Below are 23,636 nucleotides of genomic sequence, written 5' to 3'. Positions count from 1 at the left end.
TTGGGACTGCACTTCTTCCCAAGGCTCTAATATAATTCCTGTTTGTTTCAGGTGGTGATGAATTGGAAATGAAGAACAAGGGAGACCACAACAAAATCCACACAGTGGAGGAGCCATATCAGGATTCAGACTGTGGAGAGAGCTTCAGTCAGAGCTCCCATTCCTCTTCCCATCAAAGAAATCCTCTTGAGAAGAAACCCTATCAATGCTTGGAATGTGGAAAGAGCTTCACCAGGAAAGAAAGTTTCACTTCCCATCAAAGAATTCATACAGGGGAGAAACCTTATCAGTGCTTAGAATGTGGAAAGAGCTTCAGTCAGTGCTCCCATCTCATTGCCCATCAAAGAATTCATACAGGGGAGAAACCCTATCAATGCTTTGAATGTGGAAAGAGCTTCAGTCGAAAGGACAGTTTCACTTGCCACCGAAGAATTCATACAGGGGAGAAACCCTATCAGTGCTTGGAATGTGGAAAGAGCTTCACCTGGAAAATAAGTTTCATTTCCCATAAAAGAATTCATACAGGAGAAAAACCCTATCAATGCTTGGAATGTGAGAAGAGCTTCAGTCGAAAGGACAATTTCACTTCCCATCAAAAAATCCATACAGGGGAGAAACCCTATCAGTGCTTGGAATGTGGAAAGAGCTTCACAAGGAAAGAAAGTTTCACTTCCCATCAAAGAATTCATACAGGGGAGAAACCTTATCAGTGCGCGGAATGTGGAAAGAGCTTCAGTCACAGCTACCATCTCACTTCTCATCGTAGACTTCATACAGGAGAGAAACCTTATCAGTGTGCGGAATGTGGAAAGAGCTTCGTTCGAAAGGACAGTTTCACTTCCCATCAAAGAATTCATACAGGAGAGAAACCTTATCATTGCTTGGAATGTGGAAAGAGCTTCAGTGAAAGCTCCAGTCTCACTACCCATCAAAAAATTCATACAGGGGAAAAACCCTATCAGTGCTTGGAATGTGGAAAGAGCTTCACTTGGAAAAAGTGTTTCACTTCCCATCAAAGAATTCATACAGGGGAGAAACCATATCAGTGCTTGGAGTGTGGAAAGAGCTTCAGGAATTGCTCAGATTGCAATTCTCATCAAAGAATTCATACAAGGGGGAAACCATATCAGTGCTTGGAGTGTGGAAAGAGCTTCAGCTGGAAACAGAGTTTCGCTTCGCATAAAAAAATCCATACAGGGGAGAAACCATATCAGTGTGTGGAATGTGGAAAGGGATTCATTAATAATGCGAAACTCACTTCCCATCAAAGGATTCATACAGGGGAGAAACCCTATCAGTGCGTGGAATGTGGAAAGAGCTTCACCTGGAAAATAAGCTTCACTTCCCATCAAAGAATTCATACAGGGGAAAACCCCTATCAGTGTCTGGAATGTGGAAAGAGCTTCACCAGGAAAGAAAGTCTCACAGCCCATCACAAAATCCATACAGGGGAGAAACCATATCAGTGTGTGGAATGTGGAAAGAGCTTCAGTCAAAGCAACAATCTCATTTCCCATCAGAGAATTCACACAGGGTAGAAACCATTTTAGTGCCAAGAGTGTGATCGGAAGGATTTATGAAAGTCTGGTCTCATTTTTAAAGAAGAAGAGAAGAGTTTGGATTTGATATCCCGCTTTATCACTCCCCTAAGTAGTCTCAAAGCGGCTCACAATCTCCTTTCCCTTCCTCCTCCACAACAAACACTCTGTGAGGTGAGTGGGGCTGAGAGACTTCAGAGAAGTGTGACTGGCCCAAGGTCACCCAGCAGCTGCAGGTGGAGGAGCGGAGACGCGAACCCGGTTCCCCAGATTACGAGACTACCGCTCTTAACCACTACACCACACTGGCTTTTAAAGTTCTTTAAAAAACCATTGGAGCTCTTAAAAGGACTTAGAGCTCACTGAAAAAGCCAAAATAGGACAGGTTTGGACAAGTTTGCTTCTCTTTGAAGGAAAATATTTCTTCTACTCTGAGCCACTTAAAGAGAATTGGATTCCTGCAAGACAACCACTCTTATCTGGACACCTAAATTGCTATGTCCTCTTGGACACATCGTTTCTTTTTTCTTTCTTGTGGTTCCTCTCTTAAAGTAATTATTTGGTTCATTTGTTTAATTCGAATCTTTATTTGAGAAATTGGATTTTATGTTAAACATCTTATGTGTGTTGGGGATCAGGCTGGAAGGAAGAGGGAGGGCTGGAAAACTGCAGGAAACAGGATCTCTTAGGAAAGAGTTATTCTGTGACCTTGACAAACTGATAAGGTGCTGCTGGAAAATAGGGAGAGGGAGATTTTGAATATGGCAGTTGAAAAACAGTTAACACCGGGCCTGAGTAGATCTTCACAGCAAGACCCAGGGGACAGGTCCCCATCTGAATTGGTGGAACTTTTGCTGACTTAAAAAAGACCTGACTGAAGAGATGGACAATTTGGAGAAGCTATTAGACCAAATTGATAGAAATAGTGAAATGGTGACAAATTTAACCACTAAAGTAGAGACACTGACAAAGAAAACAGAAGCACTAGATATCTCCATGAAAGGAAGGGAAGAGAAGTCTGAAAAGCTGGAAGACCAAAAATGGAAATCAGAACAGGAGACGCTTAGGATTGATGTGGACGGTTTGGGTGGAAGATAAGAGACAATTGTGGGCGCTTTGGCGGTCCTTGAGATGAGACAGAAAGCCCAGCCTCTGAGTCGGAGAGGAGAGAGGAGAGCAGGATTTTAGCAAAGGTTTGAGCGGAGTGGCTGGGAGTGGAAGAGGAATTCATGGAGGAGGCGCCACCCTCCTCACAGCTGGGGGTGGTGGTTTTTGGCTAGAAAACCAATGTGAATAAATCCCCCCAGTGCCACCCCCTGGCCGGTCTTCCTGTCTCCCTCTCCCTGTGCCCCCGCCCTGCCCCAATCAAAGTCCCAACCAGCAGCTGCCCTCCAGGCCTTCCTCCGCCCACCTTGGGGCCTCAAGGCATGCGGACAGAATTTGGTAGGGGGCCAGGCTGGGCTCAGAGGTCTGCTTTCCTCTCCTTGCACTGAGAAGCTTGTCTACTAACTAATGAAGGAGTGTCTCCACCTCCATCATTCTACCTGGACGCTGAGGTCCAGCACCGAGGTTCCCTCTGGAGGTTCCCACGCTGCAAGAAGCCAAGTTACAGGGAACCAGGCAGAGGGCCTTCTCGGTAGTGGCGCCCTCCCTGTGGAACGCCCTCCCACCAGATGTCAAAGAGAACAACTACTACCACACTTTTAGAAGACATTTGAAGGCAGCCCTGTTTAAGGAAACTTTTAATGTTAGATGCATTACTGTTATTTTAATATTTTGTTGGAAGCCGCCCAGAGTGTCTGGGGAAGCCCAGCCAGATGGGCAGGGTATAAATAATTTATTATTGTTATTATTATTATAGATAAAGGGTTGTTCAGAAGACAAACCATCTCTACCTCCCCCCCGCCAATTTTAAAATAAATCCTATTTAAGAATTGGGCACATGGAGGAAGCAAAATCTAATGCATTTTCGGTTGGGAGTGTCGAGCAAGGAGATTGGAGATGGTTGCCAGTCCAAGTGTCACAGACCAGTTCATGGGCGATCAAAGTCCCGGCTGGGGACGTCGGGACCGGGGGCAAGATGGCAGGGTGGGAGCAGGAACGGGAGTCCAGGAATCATAGAATCATAGAGTTGGAAGAGACCACAAGGGCCATCGCGTCCAACCCCCTGCCAAGCAGGAAACACCATCAGAGCACTCCTGACATATGGTTGTCAAGCCTCTGCTTAAAGACCTCCAAAGAAGGAGACTCCACCACATTCCTTGGCAGCAAATTCCACTGTCGAACAGCTGTTACTCTCAGGAAGTTCTTCCTAATGTTTAGGTGGAATCATCTTTCTTGTAGTTTGGATCCATTGCTCCGTGTCCGCTTCTCTGGAGCAGCAGAAAACAACCTTTCTCCCTCCTCCATATGACATCCTTTTATATATTTGAACATGGCTATCATATCACCCCTTAACCTCCTCTTCTCCAGGCTAAACATGCCCAGCTCCCTTAGCCGTTCCTCATAAGGCATCGTTTCCAGGCCTATGACCATTTTGGTTGCCCTCCTCTGGACACGTTCCAGTTGGTCAGTGTCCTTCTTGAACTGTGGTGCCCAGAACTGGACACAGTGCTCCAGGTGAGGTCTGACCAGAGCAGAATACAGTGGCACTATTACTTCCCTTGATCTAGATGCTATACTCCTATTGATGCAGCCCAGAATTGCATTGGCTTTTTTAGCTGCCGCGTCACACTGTTGGCTCATGTCAAGTTTGTGGTCAACCAAGGCTCCTAGATCCTTTTCACATGTACTGCTCTCAAGCCAGGTGTCCCCCATCTTGTATTTGTGCCTTTCATTTTGTTTGCCCAAGTGCAATACTTTACATTTCTCCCTGTTAAAGTTCATCTTGTTTGTTTTGGCCCAGTTCTCTAATCTGGCAAGGTTGTTTTGAAGTGTGATCCTGTCCTCTGGGGTGTTAGCCACCCCTCCCAGTTTGGTGTCATCTGCAAATTTATTTTTTTAAAAAAATCATATTTATTGAAGTTTCCAAAAAATCCAAAACATAAAAAAGAAATAAAGAAATAAAAAAGGAAAAAGGGAAAAAAGAGCATTTAAAACCTTATTTTCATTAACATCTTTCCAGGACTTCCCCACCCCTCCCCCTCTTGCATTCCATTTCCATTAGATTAGTTCCACAAGTTTTTACCCCAAATTTAAAACTTATTATATTTAACCCAATATTCAATTTAATTCATCTTATATAATCACTTTCCCTTAAAGATACCTTCTTTCAACATTAATTTTTTTTTTCTCCCTAAGGACGGCCCCAATTCCCTTCCACGAATTCCCCTTTTTAATACACACAAAAATTAAAAGAAGTAAAAAAAAAAAAGATTCAAAATATAATTTTACACCCTTTGGATTCCAAATCTCCCTCCCCCCTTTCCCGGTATCGATCCCCAATGTCCATCAGTCTAACTGCTATCAGCCTGGAGGCCTCACGTCCATGTCCAAATCTCTCTCAGCTCCACTTTGCCGATTTTCTTGGTAATCTTTAACTTCAAACACCCAATCTTAAAAAAGTTCTATCTCAAGAAAGTCCATTTTTCTTCCATCCAGACCTCTATATTTAAGAGTAAAACTCAAATTCTGTTTCTTAATCCTTTTAAGTCTGAATGTCTCAAATGTTCTAACTTCCAGCTTAGTCCAATTCTTGTTTTCCTTTGTGTCCTCCCTGACAGGCTTTTGGCCTTCCTTGATCTTTTACAATAATATGGCTCCTCCTTCATTCTCTTCCAAATCGTCGTGGATCCCTTGTTCTTTTTCCTCAAATTTCTTTTCCTGTTACGCTGCAAAAACATACTAATTCAAAAACTTCTGGTTCCTCTACAGAGGTGTTATTTGTTCAGGAACAAAAACTTACGTCAAGTCCCTTCCATTCTTCAATAGATAAATCTATTGTCTCCTTTAGTGTATAAACCTCTGTAGACAAAATGTTTCGTTTTTGCAGCTTTCCCAGGAGATAAAATAGTCCAGCCCCATTCCATGAGTATTTTTCCACTTACAGTCATTCTTGTAATGTCCAAAAGCCCCTCTAGGGGGATTATGGTAACTTAGTTTCCTTCCAAATCAAACCCAAAAGTCAAGCTAACTTGTTATTCCTTATTTTCGGCAATTTATATCCAAATTGTAACAAATCTAACCAGCAAAGTCCTCATAACAAAGTTCTCTTTTTATTCTCCAACTTTGACAGCTACTTTGACAGCTGTCAAAATCTCTATATCTCTTCACCAGGCTCTCTCACGGATCTCTCCCGGTTCCCGGGGGGGTTGCACTTTAGCTCATCCACTCTTCTCCTCCAGCACAGTTACTTGTAATTTCCCATCATGAAATTAATAGCTTTTATCAATAAAAAAGAGCAAGCTCTTCTCTCGACCTTAGTTGTCAAATCCTTGCTTTAAATTGTCTACAATAGGGGGGAGACGGACTTCCTTTTTGCACCTCCCCCGCTCGTACCGAATCAAAAAAAAAAACATTTTCCCTTTTAGGTCCGATTTCCAAATTACTCACGGGTTGTTATTTTTAGTCCAAATTTCCAAAAGAAGAAGTCAGCGCTCTCCGTCGAATGGCATGCGGCTTCGCTCGGCAGGGGAAGCGGAAGACTCATAGCACCACGCCACCCCCCATCCCCCGCTCCGCAGCCTTTAAAAAGGCTCCTTCGCGGGTCGGGAGGGCGCAAACGGTGCCCGTCGAGTCACCAGGTCCATGGGCATCCATGCCCATGGTTTCTGAGGGTCCCCGCGTCGCCGGCGCGGCGGGACCCGACCCCTGCCGAGCAGACTCCCTCCGGAGCTCAGAGGGAGTCCGCCATTCGGCGCTGGTGCCAACCCGGAAGTCCCTGGTGTCATCTGCAAATTTGATCAGGATGCCCTTGAGTCCATCATCCAAGTGGTTGAATCAGGAAGCCAAGGGTCCGAGGATCAAGAAGCAAGGAGTCAAGGAACCAAACGCAGCAAGGCAGGGAACATGTTGCTGTGGCAAAGAGCCGAAGGGAAAATGCTGACCTTCTATCCCTTCCCGGCTCTTGCCACCAGGTGCAGTGAGTTACCAAGTGGTCTCACCTGTGAGGCCGCACCTTGCCTCTCCAGAACAAACTTAGGAAGGCCCCAGTCCTGCAGAGTCCGATTGGTCACAGGGCCTGGCTCCTGCACGCACACCTGACAAAGGGTAGTTTAAGACGCAGGGGGGAATAGAGCTCCTTGTGAAGCAGCTTCAGGGCAAATTTCCAGCCCTGGCATTGGGGGCCAGAAGAGGAATCCTGGAAGAGGACACTCCAGGCTCATCTAGTCCAACCCCTGCAATTCAGGAACCCCGGTTCTTAGTCCCGCCAGCTCCCTTGAACTGGGCAACTCAGATGCCTGGAGCAGCGCCCCGTTGGAGAGCAGCCTTGGGTCGCCTCTGGAGCTAGCTGGACCTTTTGGACGGCTGTTTCCATCCCCCCTGCCTTCTGCTGGCAGGCCCGGTTGGGAGTTGTAGTCCAAAGCCCATTGAGGGGGGCTGGTTCTGGAGGGCCGGCTGAAGCCATTGTGCTCTGCCCCCCGGCCTGGCAAGGCCTCCTGGGCCAGCCCCCCACCCCTGATATCGGGCGTGTGTGTTTCTGTGGCTCTTCTGAGTCTGAGATCCTTGAGTTGAAGGGACCCCAAGGGTCATCTAGGCCCGCCCCCTGCAATGCAGGAAGTGCAGCTAAAATGTTCCCTTGTGAGGTCTGGACTAGGGGGCGTTTCAGGTGGTTTTCAAGTTGGAACTAACTTTTGGCACAAAGTGGGGGGGGGGGGCTCTTTTCAGTGCCAGGATCCAGTGTGCTCTCTTGACCTGGAGCCCAATCCCTCTTCTTCACCCCTGTAAAATGGAGTCTTCCCCTCTTCTTCTTCTTCTTGCAGGACCCCTTGCCTTCCTCTTTGCTCAGAGTCAGAACCAACTCTCTCTCAAGGGACCCTGGAGCCAAACTCTTCCAGAGTTTTCCTCTAGCTTCTCAAGCAAAGGGTGGGAAGGAATACATTCTTGTTGCTCTTGAGATGTATAGAAGATCTCTTGTCCAGATTTTTAACAACACAGGCCTGCTCTGATGGGCTCCCCCCCCCCCCCCGCTACTAAAAAATTCCAGTTAATAGACTCTTTGCCAATTGTTATGTTTAATTACTTTTTTTTAAGGTAAAGATGTTACGCTGCATCTTTAAGACACTGCACTTACTGCTGCTTTTTTCTCTTCTGGGTTTGAATAAAACATAATCTGTGGACTAAACTTATTGTTTTTTGTGTGGTCCTTTCCTGTTGCTTGATATACAACGGACGCTTATTTATTTAGTTCATGGCTTATATGCTCATGGAACATTTGATATTTATTACTGAAATATAGACACAAAACAACATATGCTAAAACATAAGAAGTGCTGTGGTCAGATCACTTCCTGCTGCAACTAGACTAGAGGGCATTGCGTAGAAGCCCCCAAAGACGCGCCTGAATTTTGGGGTGTTTGGCACCTGCAAACCTATAACAATGTCTTTAAAAAAATAATAATTATTAACCGGCCAATCACATCACATCACATAAATTCCGAATTACAAAGCCGAATTTTAAATTTTGTTGAGGGAACCCATGTTTCAAGATCCGAAGGGGGATTCTAATCATCTTCTTGCTACTGCGTTAATGTCCAAATCAGTCCAAACAAAGTTCATAATTCTATCCAGACTTATCTTGCTGAAACCTATAACAATGTCATCTGAGGTGGAATAAAAGGCTTCCTAGGAAAACCCCCCTGACTGCTCCTGTCTTGCTTCAAAGGCGACTTCGCTAACAGGGAAGAACATAGGATATTGATGGCTGAACTACAGACACAAAGCAGCAGGTGGGACAACACAGAATGGCCCCCCCAGCCATGTCTGGCAATGTCTCCCCCCTCCAGCCCCCCCGGGACCCCCTCTTGCTGGAACAGGCCTCTCTGCCCCCAGCCCCCCCAGGGGCCCCCAAGAGAGACTCGCCCCCCCGGAGAAGAGACACCCCCGGGTCCCCCATCTGCCCCCCACAAAGACACAAAGCAGCAGATGGGACAACACAGAATGGCCCCCCCAGCCATGTCTGGCAATGTCTCCCCCCTCCAGCCCCCCCGGGACCCCCTCTTGCTGGGACAGGGCTCTGTGCCCCCAGCCCCCCCCCCAGGGGCTCCCAAGAGAGACTCGCCCCCCGGTTCCCCCATCTGGCCCCCCAAAGACCCCCCTCTCCCCCGCCCAGACGCCCCTTCGCAGCCCCGGGCAGAGAGACGGGCTCCTCCTCCCGGGCACGGGTTCCCCCTTCACACGCACACGCGCCCAGTCCCGGGTTCTGGGTCCTGCTTCTTCCCTGCCCTCCCCCCCCCCCCCCCAAGGGGCAGCTGTGCGCCTGCGCGACGCACCGGGCTCCTCCGCGGGGAGAAGGGTTAAGGGGCGCCGAGTTGGCTTCCTAGAGAGGACAGGAAAGGAAGGCGGGCCGCTCCTCCTCCTCCCCTCTGACGTCCCTTCCGGGCAGAGGGTCTCCTGGGCCAGAGCGGCCTCGCCTTCGCCGGCCGGGCTCTGGTGGGTCTCCTCTCGGGGGAAGCCTGGGGAACTCCCTGCCCCGGGAGGCGGGAAGGGGAGGGAAGAGAGGCTGGGGGTCCGGGAGGGAGCCAGAGGGACCTCAGGCCCTGGCCAGGGAGGTGGGACTGGAAGACAGTGAGGAGGGAGAAGGACATTCGGAGGGACATAATTGTGAGGGAGAAGGATATTAAGAGGGACATAATTGTGAGGGAGAAGGATATTAAGAGGGACATGAGGGAGAAGGACATTAGGAGGACATAATTATTCTGAGGGAGAAGGACATTCGGAGGGACATAATTATTCTGAGGGAGAAGGACATTCGGAGGGACATAATTATTCTGAGGGAGAAGGACATTAGGAGGGACATAATTGTGAGGGAGAAGGATATTAAGAGGGACATTATTGTGAGGGAGAAGTATATTAAGAGGGACATTATTGTGAGGGAGAAGTATATTAAGAGGGACATAATTGTGAGGGAGAAGTATATTAAGAGGGACATTATTATGAGGGTGAAGGATATTAAGAGGGACATTATTATGAGGGAGAAGTATATTAAGAGGGACATTATTATGAGGGTGAAGGATATTAAGAGGGACATTATTATGAGGGAGAAGTATATTAAGAGGGACATAATTGTGAGGGAGAAGTATATTAAGAGGGACATAATTGTGAGGGAGAAGTATATTAGGAAGGACATTATTATGAGGGAGAAGTATATTAAGAGGGACATTATTATGAGGGAGAAGTATATCAAGAGGGACATTATTATGAGGGAGAAGGATATTAAGAGGGACATTATTATGAGGGAGAAGTATATTAAGAGGGACATAATTGTGAGGGAGAAGTATATTAAGAGGGACATAATTGTGAGGGAGAAGTATATTAGGAAGGACATTATTATGAGGGAGAAGTATATTAAGAGGGACATTATTATGAGGGAGAAGGATATTAAGAGGGACATAATTGTGAGGGAGACGGATATTAAGAGGGACATAATTGTGAGGGAGAAGTATATTAAGAGGGACATAATTGTGAGGGAGAAGTATATTAGGAAGGACATTATTATGAGGGAGAAGTATATTAAGAGGGACATTATTATGAGGGAGAAGGATATTAAGAGGGACATTATTATGAGGGAGAAGTATATTAGGAAGGACATTATTGTGAGGGAGAAGTATATTAGGAGGGACATTATTGTGAGGGAGAAGGATATTAAGAGGGGGATTATTCTGAGGGAGAAGTATGTTAAGAGGGACATGAGGGAGAAGGATATTAAGAGGGACATAATTGTGAGGGAGAAGGATATTAAGAGGGACATTATTGTGAGGGAGAAGGATATTAAGAGGGAAACACCATGAAGATGACGCTTCCCTTCTCTCTCTATTCATAAATCTCTGTATGTCGGCCATTTCCCCTCCCTAATTCTTTATTTGACGGAAAGTCCAGTTTCCGAGGCGTCTTCCAGGGCAGTTCCACCCAGAGGGCCTTGCCACCGTCCCCTCGGATCCAGAGCAGGAAGTCCCCAAGGGACGGTGGCTGGAGCTAGACATGGGCCCTGCTGCTCACCAAGCCACCCAAACAGATATGAATTTTTTTTGTTAAAGTTTCAAAAGTTTTTTATAACAACAAAACAAAATAATACAATAGAACAAACAAACAGAAAATAAAAAACAAGTATAATTTCAACCCTTATTTTCTTATAACTTACTTCCCCGACTTTCTCATACCTCCCCTTCCTGTATTCCAATTTCTAATTTATTATTCAGCAAATCCTTCCCTTGTTTTTCACTTAATTTTTGACCTTTCTTTTCTTTTTTACTTATCCATTACCGCTGATAACCACATATTTTCTGACCCAACGTCATTCTAACATTCATTAATTTTACAATATTTCTTAAGATAGTCCTTGAATTTCTTCCAATCTTCTTCCGCTGTTTCTCTTCCCTGGTTTCGGATTCTGCCTGTCATCTCTGCCAGTCTATCACCTTCATCTGCCATTCTTCCAAGGTGGGTAGGTCTTGTGTCTTCCAGTACTTTGCGATAAGTATTCTTGCTGCTGTTGTAGCATACATAAAAAAGTTCTATCCTTCTTTGACACCAATTGGCCGACAATACCCAAAAGAAAGGCCTCTGGTTTCTTCAGAAAGGTAGCCACCCAAGCAGATATGGCTGGGTTGGGGTGAAGCTCTGGACTATGAAGTGGGGTGGGGAGGGACCCCCACTGTTGCCTTGGCTCCAGATTACACTCACTTGTCATTCACAGTTATGACTTCTCCCTCCCCCTTTTCCCACCCAGGCAGCTTGGAGTCTGAGCTGTGGTGCAATCCAGCCCTGGTTCCTAGCAAGACTCAGCCACACTTCCTCATGAAACATTTTTCTTCTCTTCATCTTATAAGAGAAGAATGTGTTTGATTCATACAATTTGCTGCACCTCACATTGGGACACACAGAACTTGGCAGAGGACCAAGGGGCTCCTTCCGATCTCCTGGAGGTGTCCTGAGAACAGAGATGGATGAGCAAGACTCAGCTGGCCCTGAAGCAGGAAGAGGCCATGCCATGGAAACGGGGAGCAGTGGGGGATTCTGGGAAAACTTCGTGCAGAAGATCCTGGGTGAGGAGGACACACCTTGCTCAGAGTTGCAGAGCCAGCAGCTCAGGCAGTTCTGCTACCAGGAGGCCAAAGGACCCCGAGAGGTTTGCAGCCAGTTCTACCACCTTTGCCATCAATGGCTGAAGCCGGAAAGGCACACAAAAGCTCAGATGCTGGACCTGGTGATCTTGGAGCAGTTCCTGGCTGTCCTTCCTCTGGAGATGGAGAACTGGGTGAGGGAATGCGGAGCAGAGACCAGTTCCCAGGCGGTGGCCCTGGCCGAAGGTTTCCTCCTGAGTCAGGCAGAGGAGAGGAAGCAGGCAGAGCAGCAGGTGAGAGAGACTTTCCTCTGGATACTCCCCAGGGGCTCCAAAGAGGAGGGAGAGTATTCCCAAATCATTTCCTAATGGCCCATCCTTTTTTGGAAAGCATATTATTATTATTATTATTTATGACACCCATGTGGCTGGGTGCCTTCCAGCACATGTAAAAGCATCAGAAGACATCAGATGTCTTCTAAAAGTTATGCATTTTCTTATCTCCTTCTCACCTGATGGGAGGGCATTCCCCAGGGTGGGGGCCACTGTGGAGAAGGTCTTCTGCCTGGTTCCCTGTAAATTCACTTGTCACAGTGAGGGAATCAGCAGAAGACCCTCGGATCTGGACCTCAGTTCATGGAGACGCTCCTTTGGGTATACTGGGCCTTTGGGGCCAACACTTTGAATTGTGCTGGGAAACGTCCTGGGAGCCAGTGAAGATCCTTGAGGACCAATGTTTCATGGTCCTGGCAGCCAACCCCAGACACCAGTCTAGCAGAAGCAGGAAGCAGCTTTCACCTCTGTCCCCCGAAAGCGCTTGCCTCCGCCATTCCTTCTCTAACCCTTCTCCCCATTCTCTGTTTTGAATCCTTGTTGCTCTTTCAGAGGAAGGATCTTTTGGCAGAAGTGGGTCTTGATTCTTCTGAGGCAGAGAAGACTCCGCTGGACGCCAGAGTGAGGCCTCTGGGTAAGGAGGAAGGAGGGTTTTCTCCCCCGTTTTGTCACATTCTCTTGATTTTGAAACTAATCTGTGATTTCTTTACATCTTTTGGGGGAAGACACCTGGAGCTCAGAGCTCAGAGGGGGGGGAGAGATGTATTTTTGCAGAACTATTATATGAAATGGGTACAAATGTCCAAATGTACTCAGCTGGGAAGACTTTTACTGCAGCTGGTTCAATTCCACAGTTTATGATCTCATCTCTTCCAGCAACGCCTGTACATTAGTCCAAATTGAGCTCTCATTGACAGGAGAACCTCTGCTTCTTAATGGCAGTGAAGGAGGGTTTTCGGCAGGCGAAGAGCTTTTGCACTCAGCGCCTCCCTGCCTCCCGCAATCCATGCCGGAGCCGGAGCCTGGTACCGAGACAAACTGAGAGTGAAGCCCGTTCCCCCCTGTCCCTGAGGGAAACTTGCAAGGAGAATTACCCTCAGTCATCCTTGTTTTTCCTTTGCCAACGATCTCCCGCTGCCTCCATTAAAGCAGAGCGGAACCGGAAGCTCGCAGGGGAGACTTGGACGAAGCCCAATCTGTACTGAGAGATGCACTGTTTCACCTCTGAGAGAAGCAGGCGCTCACGGTTTCCACTTACCTTGGTCTCTCCCAGGAGACGGAATGATGCCACCAAGACCTGCTCCTTCATCTTTTCATGGTGGTGGAGGGGAGGCAGCAGCTGTGGACCCAGATCAGGTAGGGGGCAGGAGCCTTGTGGGGAAGGACTGCTTGGATGCAGACTGGCTGGGCGCAGTTGGATGCAGAGGAATGGTGGGAGGAGCCAGATAAGAGGGAGCCGACTGGGAGGAGGAGGAGGAGGAGGTGTCTGAAGCTGGAGAGGGAAGAGGGCTCAGGGAGCAGAGGGAGTCTGTGGCAGAGAGCAGCCCAGACTCCGAGGCAGAAGCTGCAGCAGGAGAGAGGAGGGATGAGGAAGGCAGAGAGGGGTCTGGCCGCTGTAGAAAACAACAGAGCCAAGTGAATGTTCTCTAAGAGGACAGCCTTTTTCCTGTTCTGTTAGGGTCCAGTGTGCTTTGAAGATGTAGCTGTCCATTTCACAGACGAGGAGTGGGCGTTGCTGGATCCTGACCAGAGAGCTCTCCATAAGGAAGTCATGGAGGAGAATCGTGGGGTCTTGGACTCTCTCGGTAAAGCTCCCTATTGGGTCATCCTATCTGTTTTGTAATTCAAGACATCTCTCTATGTGACGAACCTCTGATATTTCGATGGGGCTCAACAGCGCCACCCACAGCACCTGGGATGTTAACACTCCCACAGCAAACCTTGGATGGATGGCTATTGATTGTTTCCCCTGTGAAGAGAGCCAGTGTGGTGTAGTGGTTAAGAGCGGTAGTCTCGTAATCTGGGCAACCGTGTTCGCGTCTCCGCTGCTGGGTGACCTTGGGCCAGTCACACTTCTCTGAAGTCTCTCAGCCCCACTCACCTCACAGAGTGTTGTGGGGGAGGAAGGGAAAGGAGAATGTGAGCCGCTTTGAGACACCTTAAAGGGAGTGAAAGGCGGGATATCAAATCTAAACTCTTCTTCTTTTTCTTCTGAATATTCTTCCTCCAGTTCTGCCATTTAAAACCATGATCAGGCTGTCTGAACTGCCCAGGCCTTCTTAAATGTAGGATTCAGAGTGATTTGAGGTGTTGAAGTAGCTTCAGTCAAGTTTCCTGCTTTTGTTCTTGCTTCTGTCTCTCTCTGGTTGACCAAAGAGTCGCTTGACATTGGAGATGGCACAGATTCCACGACTGAACCAAACAAACTCCATCCCAAAACAGAGCCAGGCTTTTTGAATCTCAGGCAGTGAACCCTGTAGTAACAATAATGATATATATATATATATATATATATATATATATATATATATATATATTTGCATTCTCTTTATTTTCATTACACACCAACACACACAAGACAAATTCATCACAAACAAAAAAATAAACCAAACAACACGGCTGAATAGAAAAAAAAAGCTAAGAACAAAAAACAACATATAACTAATTGACTTCCCTCCACCTCGGTTTTGGGTTATATAAAGAGGATTTTTTCCGCAGTTTATCTTTAAGACTTCTGCCCGTTGGAGGGTTATATTTAGCCTACTGTGATCTTTAGATTTTTTAAATCTGCTTCAATATATGTTATGAATTTATTCCATTCCTTAATAAACTTTGTTTCTTTCTGATCTCTGATTTTTTTGTGTTATTTTTGCCAATTCTAAGTATTCGAATAGTTAACTTTGCCAATCTCTTACCGTTGGGATACTAATTGACTTCCAATTTTGTGCTATTAATATTCTAGCAGCTGTTGTTGCATACTGGAATAAAGTCTGGTCCTCTTTCTTAATTTCATTACCAATCATCCCCAGAAGGAAGTTTTCCGGTTTTTTAACAAAAGTGTATTTGAACATTTTTTAAAAAATTCATTATAAACAAGCTCCCAAAACTTTTTAATTTTTTCGCAGGTCCACCACATGTGGCAGAAACTTCCTTCCTTATTTTTGCACTTCCAGCACATTTTGTCTCCAGTCTTATTTTTTTCTAATTTTACAGGGGTGATGTACCATCTGTACATCATTTTTTCCATGTTTTCTCTTAGTGCGACACACGCTGTAAACTTCATACCTTTATTCCAGAGCTTTATCCAGCTATCATATTCCAAATTATATCCCAGGTCTATCACCCATTTCACCATGACGTCTTTTATCTCCTCGTCCTTAGTATCCCCTTCTAACAATTGGTTATACATTTTTGATAAAAGTTTTGAATTTCCTTCCAATATTTCTATCTGAAATCTGGATTTTTCCCCGCTCATCCCAATCTTTTTATCTTCTGTCCACAGTGCGTTAATTTGATGGAATTGTAACCAACTCGTTAATTTATCTCCTAATTCAGGGGTCAGCAACCCGCGGCTCCGGAGCCGCATGTGGCTCTTTTACACCTTTGCCGCGGCTCCGGGGCGGATAATAGCGAGGGGAGGAGGCGCATTGTGTGCCCCAACACTCCCCACTGTTTTAAATGTCGCAATGGTTTTGCGGCTCCCAGTTTTTTCTTCTTCGGTCCAAGTGGCTCTTTTTGTCTTAAAGGTTGCAGACCCCTGTCCTAATTCTTCATAAGTTTTGATTTTCCAACCTTTCTCTGTTCTAACCAACAAGTCTTCATATGTCCATCTTTCACCTTCTAGATTTACTTTTTTGGTTGTTAAAATATCTATTGGTGACAGCCACCAGGGAGTGTTTCTTTCAAGTAAATTTTTGTTTCTGTCCCATACCTCTATCAGTGGTCCTCTGATAATATGATTGGAGAATCCTTTGTGTACTTTTACTTTGTTGTGCCACAAATATGCGTGCCATCCGAATCTGGTATTGAAGCCTTCTAGATCTAACAGGTCAGTATTTTTTATGACAATCCATTCTTTAATCCAACAGAGGCATGAAGCCTCGTAGTACAGTTTCAAATTCGGTACCGCAAATCCTCCACTTCCCTTCTATCTGTAAATAATTTGAATTTAATTCTAGGCCTTTTTTCCTGCCAAATGAATTTGGATAGAATTTTTTGCCAATCTTTAAAAACTGTGGTTCCCCTTATCACCGGAATATTTTGGAACAAAAATAGCAGCTTTGGAAGTATGTTCATCTTAATTGCGGCCATTCTTCCTGACCATGATAATTTCATCCTGTTCCAGATATCTAGGTCCTTTTTTATTTCTTTCCAAGTAACTAAATAATTATCCGCCATTAAATTTATATTCTTCACAGTAAGCCAAATTCCTAAGTATTTTGCTTTTTTTAACGCCTTAATTCCAATTTGTACCTCTAACTGATTTTTCACAACTTCTTCGATGTTTTTAGTCATCATTTTAGTTTTTGATTTGTTTAACTTAAAACCCGATAACTTTCCAAATTCTATTACCCTGTGTACACTTTTTTGTGGATCTTCTAATGATAGCATCAAATCATCAGCATATGCTTTCAATTTATATTCTTTTTTCCTGATTTTAATTCCACGTACTTCTGGTGTTGTTCTTATCTTATTCGTGATAATTTCTAATACAGTGGTACCTCGCAAGACGAATGCCTCGCAAGACAGAAAACTCGCAAGACGAAAGGGTTTTTTGAGCTGCTTCGCAAGACGATTTTCCCTATGGGCTTGCTTCACAAGACGGAAATGTCTTGCAAGTTTGTTTCCTTTTTCTTAACACCGTTAATACAGTTGCGACTTGACTTCGAGGAGCAACTCATAGCACGTGGTGTGGTAGCCTTTTTTTAGGTTTTTAAAGACTTTGGTGATTTTTGAAGCTTTTTCAAAACTTTCCTGACACCGTGCTTCGCAAGACGAAAAAACTCGCGGAACGAATTAATTTCGTCTTGCGAGGCACCACTGTACCATTATAAATAGAAGAGGAGACAGAGGGCATCCCTGTCTCGTGCCCTTTGAAATTTCAAAAGAGTCAGTTAAGTCATTATTGATGATTAATTTTGCTCTTTGGCTTGAGTAGATAGCTTTTATACCCTCCAAAAAGGAGCCCTCTATCCCTACTGTTTCCAAACACCCCAAAAGGAATTGCCAGGATACATTATCAAAAGCCTTTTCGGCATCAATAAAGATTATTGCTGCAGGGATATCATTCTTGCAGTCTAGATATTCAATAATATTTATTATGTGTTGTCTTATATTATCTTTTAATTGTCTATTGGGTAAAAATCCAACTTGGTCTGTATGAATAAGGTTTGTTAAGCATTTCTTGAGATGATTGGCCGTTACTTCTGCGAATATTTTATAATCGTTATTTAATAATGATATTGGTCTATAATTTTTCATGTCCAACTTCTCTGTATCTGGCTTAGATATCAATGTAATATAGGCTTCCTTCCATGAGTCTGGTGTTTTACCTCCTCTTAAGATGTTATTTGCTACTTCGCATAGTAACGGGGCTAAGTATTCCTCTAAAACTTTATAGTATTTAGCAGATAAGCCATCAGGCCCTGGAGCTTTTCCCAGTTTCATTTTTTTATCGCCTCCTGGATTTCTTCCGTTTTTATAGGTTTATTTAATTGTATTTTCTCCTCTTCTGTTAATCCTTTCATTCTATTTTCTTCTAAGTACTTCTTTATTCCAATTATGTCTTCTTTTTTCCTTTTATATAGTTTTTCATAAAATTTAATAAAAATTTCCTTTATTCTCTTGGGGGCTTCCACAATTTGATCTTCTATTCTTATTTTATTGATCACATTTTAATTTTTACTTTTTCGTAGTTGCCACGCTAATAGTTTCCCAGTTTTGTTTGCTGATTCAAAATATTTTTGTTTCCATACCTTAATTCTCCATTCTACTTCTTGACCTATTAAAATTGAGTATTGCGTTTGAAGTATTCTGTAGGTTTGTTTGATCTGTTCCTCACTTAGGTTTATTATTAGTTTTCTTTCGCATTCTCTTAATTGATTAAGTATTTCTTCTTATTTTTTGTTCTCTTAACTTTTTCCTGTAGCTATTCTGATTAATTAGGAATCCTCTTAGCACTGCCTTACTGGCATCCCAGACTGTATTAATATTTGTTTCTTTGTTCATATTCATGTCAAAATAATCTTTTAAAGTTCTTTTGGCCTTCTCAATTATCTCCTCATTTTCAAAAAGGAATTCATACATTCTCCATCTGTATGTCCCTTGTATTCTACTTTTTAACTCCAAGGTTACTGAGCTGTGATCAGAAAGGGTTCTAGGTTGGATTTCACATTTCACTGCTCTTGTTGTTAATTCTCTTGAAACCCATATTTGGTCCAACCTAGCCCAGCTTTGGTGAGATTCTGAAAAGTGTGTAAATTGTTTTGTTATTGGATTTTTATGTCTCCAGATATCAATCAGATCTAAATTTTCCACCAGATTATTAAATGTTCACAATAATGATAATTTTATTATTTTTGCCCTTCCAATCTGATTGGATTGCCCCAGCCACTATGGGCAACTTCCAGCAAATAGAAAAACGTAATAAAACATCAAACATTAAAACGTTCCAATACAGAGGTGCCTTCAGAAGTCCTCTAAAAGTTGCATTGTTATTTCCTTGACATCTGTTGGGAGGGCGTTCCACAGGGTGGGTGCCCCTACCGAGAAGGCCCCCTGCCTCGTCCCCTGTAACTTCTCACAATAATGTAACATTTAAGTACAGTGGTACTTCGGGTTTAGATTTATTACTGCATATTGTACAACTTAGCATATTGAATACAGTGGTTCCTCGGGTTAAGTACTTAATTCATTCCTGAGGTCCGTTCTTAACCTGAAACTGTTTTGCACCTGAAGCACCACTTTGGCTAATGGGGTCTCCTGCCGCTGCGCCGCTGGGGCATGATTTCTGTTCTTATCCTGAAGCAAAGTTCTTAAACTGAAACATTCTTTCTGAGTTAGCAGAGTCTGTAACCTGAAGCGTATGTAACCCGAGGTACCACTGTATATCTTCATTTTGGACAGGGAACTTTCCCGCTTTGGCCACCGTTAAAATAATAATAAAAGCACATTTTATTTATGAATATAGTACAGATCCATATTTAAAATTAAACAAAATGTTACCAGTACAGTAAGCTGTACTTTTAAAAACTAGAGAGAAAACATCTAATATTCAACTTGATTTGTAGACGAAACTAGACAATTTTACAGAACAAAAGGAACATTATAACATCTAACTCCCTTCAGTTCTTCCTCTGTCCCAAGCATTAATTAGCATTGTTTCATAATTTGGGGCTGCACTTCTTCCCGAGACTCTAATCCGTTTGCCTCTTAGTTTCAGGTGGTGATGAATTGGAAATGAAGAACAAGGGAGACCACAATGAAATCCACACAGTGGAGGAGACATATCAGGATTCAGACTGTGGAGAGGGCTTCAGTCAGAGCTCCCATTCCACTTCCCATCAAAGAAATCCCCTTGAGAAGAAACACTATCAGTGCTTGGAATGTGGAAAGAACTTCACTCAGAGTGCCCATTTCACATCCCATCAAAGAATTCATACAGGGGAGAAACCCTTTCAGTGCGTGGAATGTGGAAAGAGCTTCAAACGGAGTGCTCATCTCACTTCCCATCAAAGGATTCATACAGGGGAGAAACCATATCACTGCTTGGAGTGTGGAAAGAGCTTCAGTCACAGCCACGATCTCACTTCCCATCGTAGAATTCATACAGGAGAGAAACCCTATCAGTGCTTAGAATGTGGAAAAAGCTTCAGTCAGAGGGCCCATCTCACTTCTCATCAAAGGATTCATACAGGGGAGAAACCCTTTCAGTGTGTGGAATGTGGAAAAAGCTTCAGTCAGGGCTCCAATCTCACTGCCCACCGTAGAATTCATACAGGGGAGAAACCATATCACTGCTGGGAGTGTGGAAAGAGCTTCAGTCAAAGCCACAATCTCACTTGCCATCGTAAAATTCATACAGGGGAGAAACAATATCACTGCTTCAGTCACAGCCACGATCTCACTTCCCATCGTAGAATTCACACAGGGGAAAAACGCTATCAGTGCGTGGAATGTGGAAAGAGATTCAGAAATTGCTCAGATCTCACTTCCCATAGAAGAATTCATACAGGGGAGAAACCCTATCAGTGCTTGGAGTGTGGAAAGAGCTTCAGCTGGAAACAGAGTTTTGCTTTCCATAAAAAAATACATACAGGGGAGAAACCGTATCAGTGCTTGGAATGTGGAAAGAGCTTCAGTCAAAACCGCAGTTTCACTTCCCATCTAAGAATTCATACAGGGGAGAAACCCTATCAGTGTCTGGAATGTGGAAAGAGCTTCACCAGGAACGGAAGTCTCACAGCCCATCACAAAATCCATACAGGGGAGAAACCCTTTCAGTGCCTGGAATGTGGAAAGAGTTTCAGTCAAAGCAACAATCTCATTTCCCATCAGAGAATTCACACAGGGTAGAAACTATTTCAGTGCCAAGAGTGTGATCGGAGGGATTTATGAAAGTCTGGTCTCATTTTTTAAGTTCTTAACACAATTGGAGCTCTTAAAAGGACTTAGAGCTCCCTGAAAAAGCTAAAATCAAGACAGGTTTGGATAAGTTCGTTTCTCTTTGAAAGAAAATATTTCTTCTACTCTGAGCCACTTAAAGAGAATTGGATTCCTGCAAGACAACCACTCTTATCTGGACACCTAAATTGCTATGTGTCAGGGGCTCAGGAGTAGAGGCACAGGAAAGGGAGGAAATAGAGCAGTGTTTCCCAACCGGTGTTCCGCGGCACACTAGTGTGCCGCGAGACGTTGCCTGGTGTGCCGCGAGATGTTGCCTGGAGGGAGGCGGGCGAGTCGGCGGCGAGAGGTGGGGCGGCGGCGGCGAGGAGAGGCCGCGCCTCCTGCTGCTGCCTGGCGCTCCTCCTCGCAGCCGGCAGCGCTGCCTGGGCGCCTCCGCGCGACTCTGCCTCACTGGGTTTGGTCTCCCAGCAGAGACGGGTCACACGCGCCACTCCCTCCCTCCCTCAGCCTGCGCGGAGGGAGAGCCAGAGAGAGGCATCGCTCCTGCGCGGCGGGAGAGGGAGCTTGGCGCGTCCGCGGCTTTTATAGGGCGCCCGGCGCGCACCAGCTCGATAACGGGCACCGGCGCGGCGGGGGGCGCCGGGCCAGGGGAGGGGGGCGGCCGGCCTGTCTCCTTGGCAACCCCATTGAGCAGCGCCGGCTCCCCCGGGAGGGCCATCCCCCCGCGCCGCCGATCGCCAACACCGCCAACGCTGTGGCTGCCCGAGCCGAAGCCCGAGCCCGTCAGTCAGTCAGGAAGGAAGGAAGGAAGGAGAAATGGGGAGGAAGACGAGGGAGGAAAATTGCACGCAGGGTGAAGAAAGGAGAAGGGCGAACGAGACGAGCTTCCAACCCAAAAAAGGGCTGGAAGACTGGGAGGATGAAGGATCGGGAAAGAAAGCGACGCCTTCCCTGCCCGCGACGTCGCCCGCTTGTCATTGGCAGCGCAGCGGGCGCCCAGAGGGGCTGGGCACTGGCGCAGGGCCGCTCCGCAGCCGCGGAGGACAGCTGCGCGGCTAGCAAGGTGCGCCGCGTAGAGCGCGGCCCTTGTGTGGCCCGGTGGCCAGGCAAGCTCGGGCGGGGACCCCCATGCGAATCTAAGACGGGAGAAGAGGGCAGAGCAAAGGGGGTCCCTTCCCCAACCTCCGGCTCTGAGACTTCCCTGCACCCCAGAAAAGCGAAAGGATTTCCCCTTTTTTTATATATAAATATTTTATTAAGTTTTCAAATACAAAGTTAGAAACATACACTGAAGAAAAAAGTAAAAGAACAAGAAAAAGAAAAAAAGAAAAAGAAGAAAAGAAAACCAACCATTCAACACATTTTTTATATAACTAACTGGACTTCCTCGCATCTCCCTTACCCTGCATTCTTTATAATAAAGATATCAGCAAATTATTACCTTGTTTCGTACCTTATTTTGTACTTTTCAAATACTATACCTCTAAATTTAACATACTTTTCATCAGTTACTTATATCTTAAATTAAACATAGTATTACCTTAGATTTTGACCTTTTCTTACTTAAAATATAATTTCCTGTTTCCCAAATCTAATTGCTGAAGCTATAGTTTCCGAATCGTGTAAATTTTTAACATTCATACAACTTATATTGCTTTTGGAAATAGTCCTTAAATTTTTTCCAGTCCTCTTCCGTTGTTTCTTCTCCCAAATCTCGGATTCTGCCAGTCATTTCAGCCAGTTCCATGTAGTCCATCAATTGCGTCTGCCACTCTTCCAGTGTGGGCAAATCTTGTGTCTTCCAATATTTTGTGATAAGTATTCTTGCTGCTGTAGTTGCATACATAAAGAAAGTTCTATCCTTCTTTAACACTTTCTGGCCAACAATGCCCAAGAGGAAGGCCTCTGGTTTCTTGGGAAAGGTATACTTAAATACCTTTTTTAACTCATTATAGATCATTTCCCAGAAGGCCTTCACTTTTGGACAAGTCCACCAGAGGTGAAAGAATGTCCCTTCAGCCTCCTTACATTTCCAACATTTATTATCAGACAGGTGATATATTTTTGCAAGCTTGACTGGGGTCATGTACCACCTATAAATCATTTTCATAATATTTTCCTTCAAGGCATTACATGCCGTGAATTTCATTCCGGTGGTCCATAACCTTTCCCAGTCCTCAAACATGATGTTATACCCAATATCCTGAGCCCATTTTATCATGGCTGATTTGACTGTCTCATCCTGAGTGATTTTCTCTTCAACCTGCCCTCCATCCTCTTGCGGAAAACTCTTTGCCTGCCCTGCCCGTATCTCGTTTTTGCTTTTTAATTCCACACACGCACCCTTCGGACTTCGTGGCAATCGGGCGCGCGGGTGCGTTTCCTAAGAGAGTGAGGACCCCCGCCTCCTCCCCACCTGCTCCCTCGCCAGCCAGCCAGCCGCGCGCCCTAGCCGGAGAGCCCCGGCCGTCCCCGTCGCGCAATCGGCTGGATCTCCCTTCAGCAGGCCGTGCTCACAACTCGGCCCAGGGACCCCCAGCAGCGGATCTCCGGCCCAGCTGAAGAATCCGGCAACAAGCCCCCTCCTCCCCAATCGCTCCGCCGAAATATGCTCCAAAACCCCCCAGATAGGCCGCCGGCCGCCAAGTCTCGTGGCGCCCTGAGCGAGGGTCTCTCCCCAACACCGCCACCTTGAACTGCGTTCTCCCAGCTACCCGAGCGAACCAGCGGCAGGACCCCGGTATGGGCCCCCCCAATATTTTTTATAAGTCGGCGCCCCCGATAACTATAACTCGTGGTTCTGATGTCCCAACGCTCCCACGGGGCACATTTCATTCAGGCGGAGGAGGGGGTCGTTGGCTAATGGCCAACAGGCAGAAAGGACTGTCCAACAATGCGATTATCCACACACACACATCTGA

General features: G+C 45.5%; 1 protein-coding gene across 2 annotated transcripts in view; it reads left to right on the top strand.

Annotated features, from left to right (window-relative positions):
• Window positions 1-22,152, top strand: part of LOC114603035 (uncharacterized) — a 30,599-nt gene extending 8,447 nt beyond the window's left edge. Inside the window, exons 6-7 of one of the 2 annotated variants that reach the window (XM_077932449.1) lie at window positions 52-1,503; window positions 19,808-22,152. In XM_077932449.1, the coding sequence (XP_077788575.1) occupies window positions 52-1,503; window positions 19,808-20,664 (2,309 nt within the window). In that variant the 3' untranslated portion in view covers window positions 20,665-22,152. Of the gene's footprint in view, window positions 1-51; window positions 3,478-19,807 lie in introns of those variants that run through there. The other variant, XM_077932448.1, reaches the window with a different exon arrangement.
• The last annotated feature ends 1,484 nt before the right edge of the window (window positions 22,153-23,636 follow it).

The sequence above is a fragment of the Podarcis muralis genome, chromosome 7, assembly GCF_964188315.1.
Source record: "Podarcis muralis chromosome 7, rPodMur119.hap1.1, whole genome shotgun sequence".
NCBI classification, from domain to species: Eukaryota; Metazoa; Chordata; class Lepidosauria; order Squamata; family Lacertidae; genus Podarcis; species Podarcis muralis.
The sequence above is the reverse complement of the archived record's forward strand: the minus strand, read 5'-3'. Positions and strand labels throughout refer to the sequence as shown.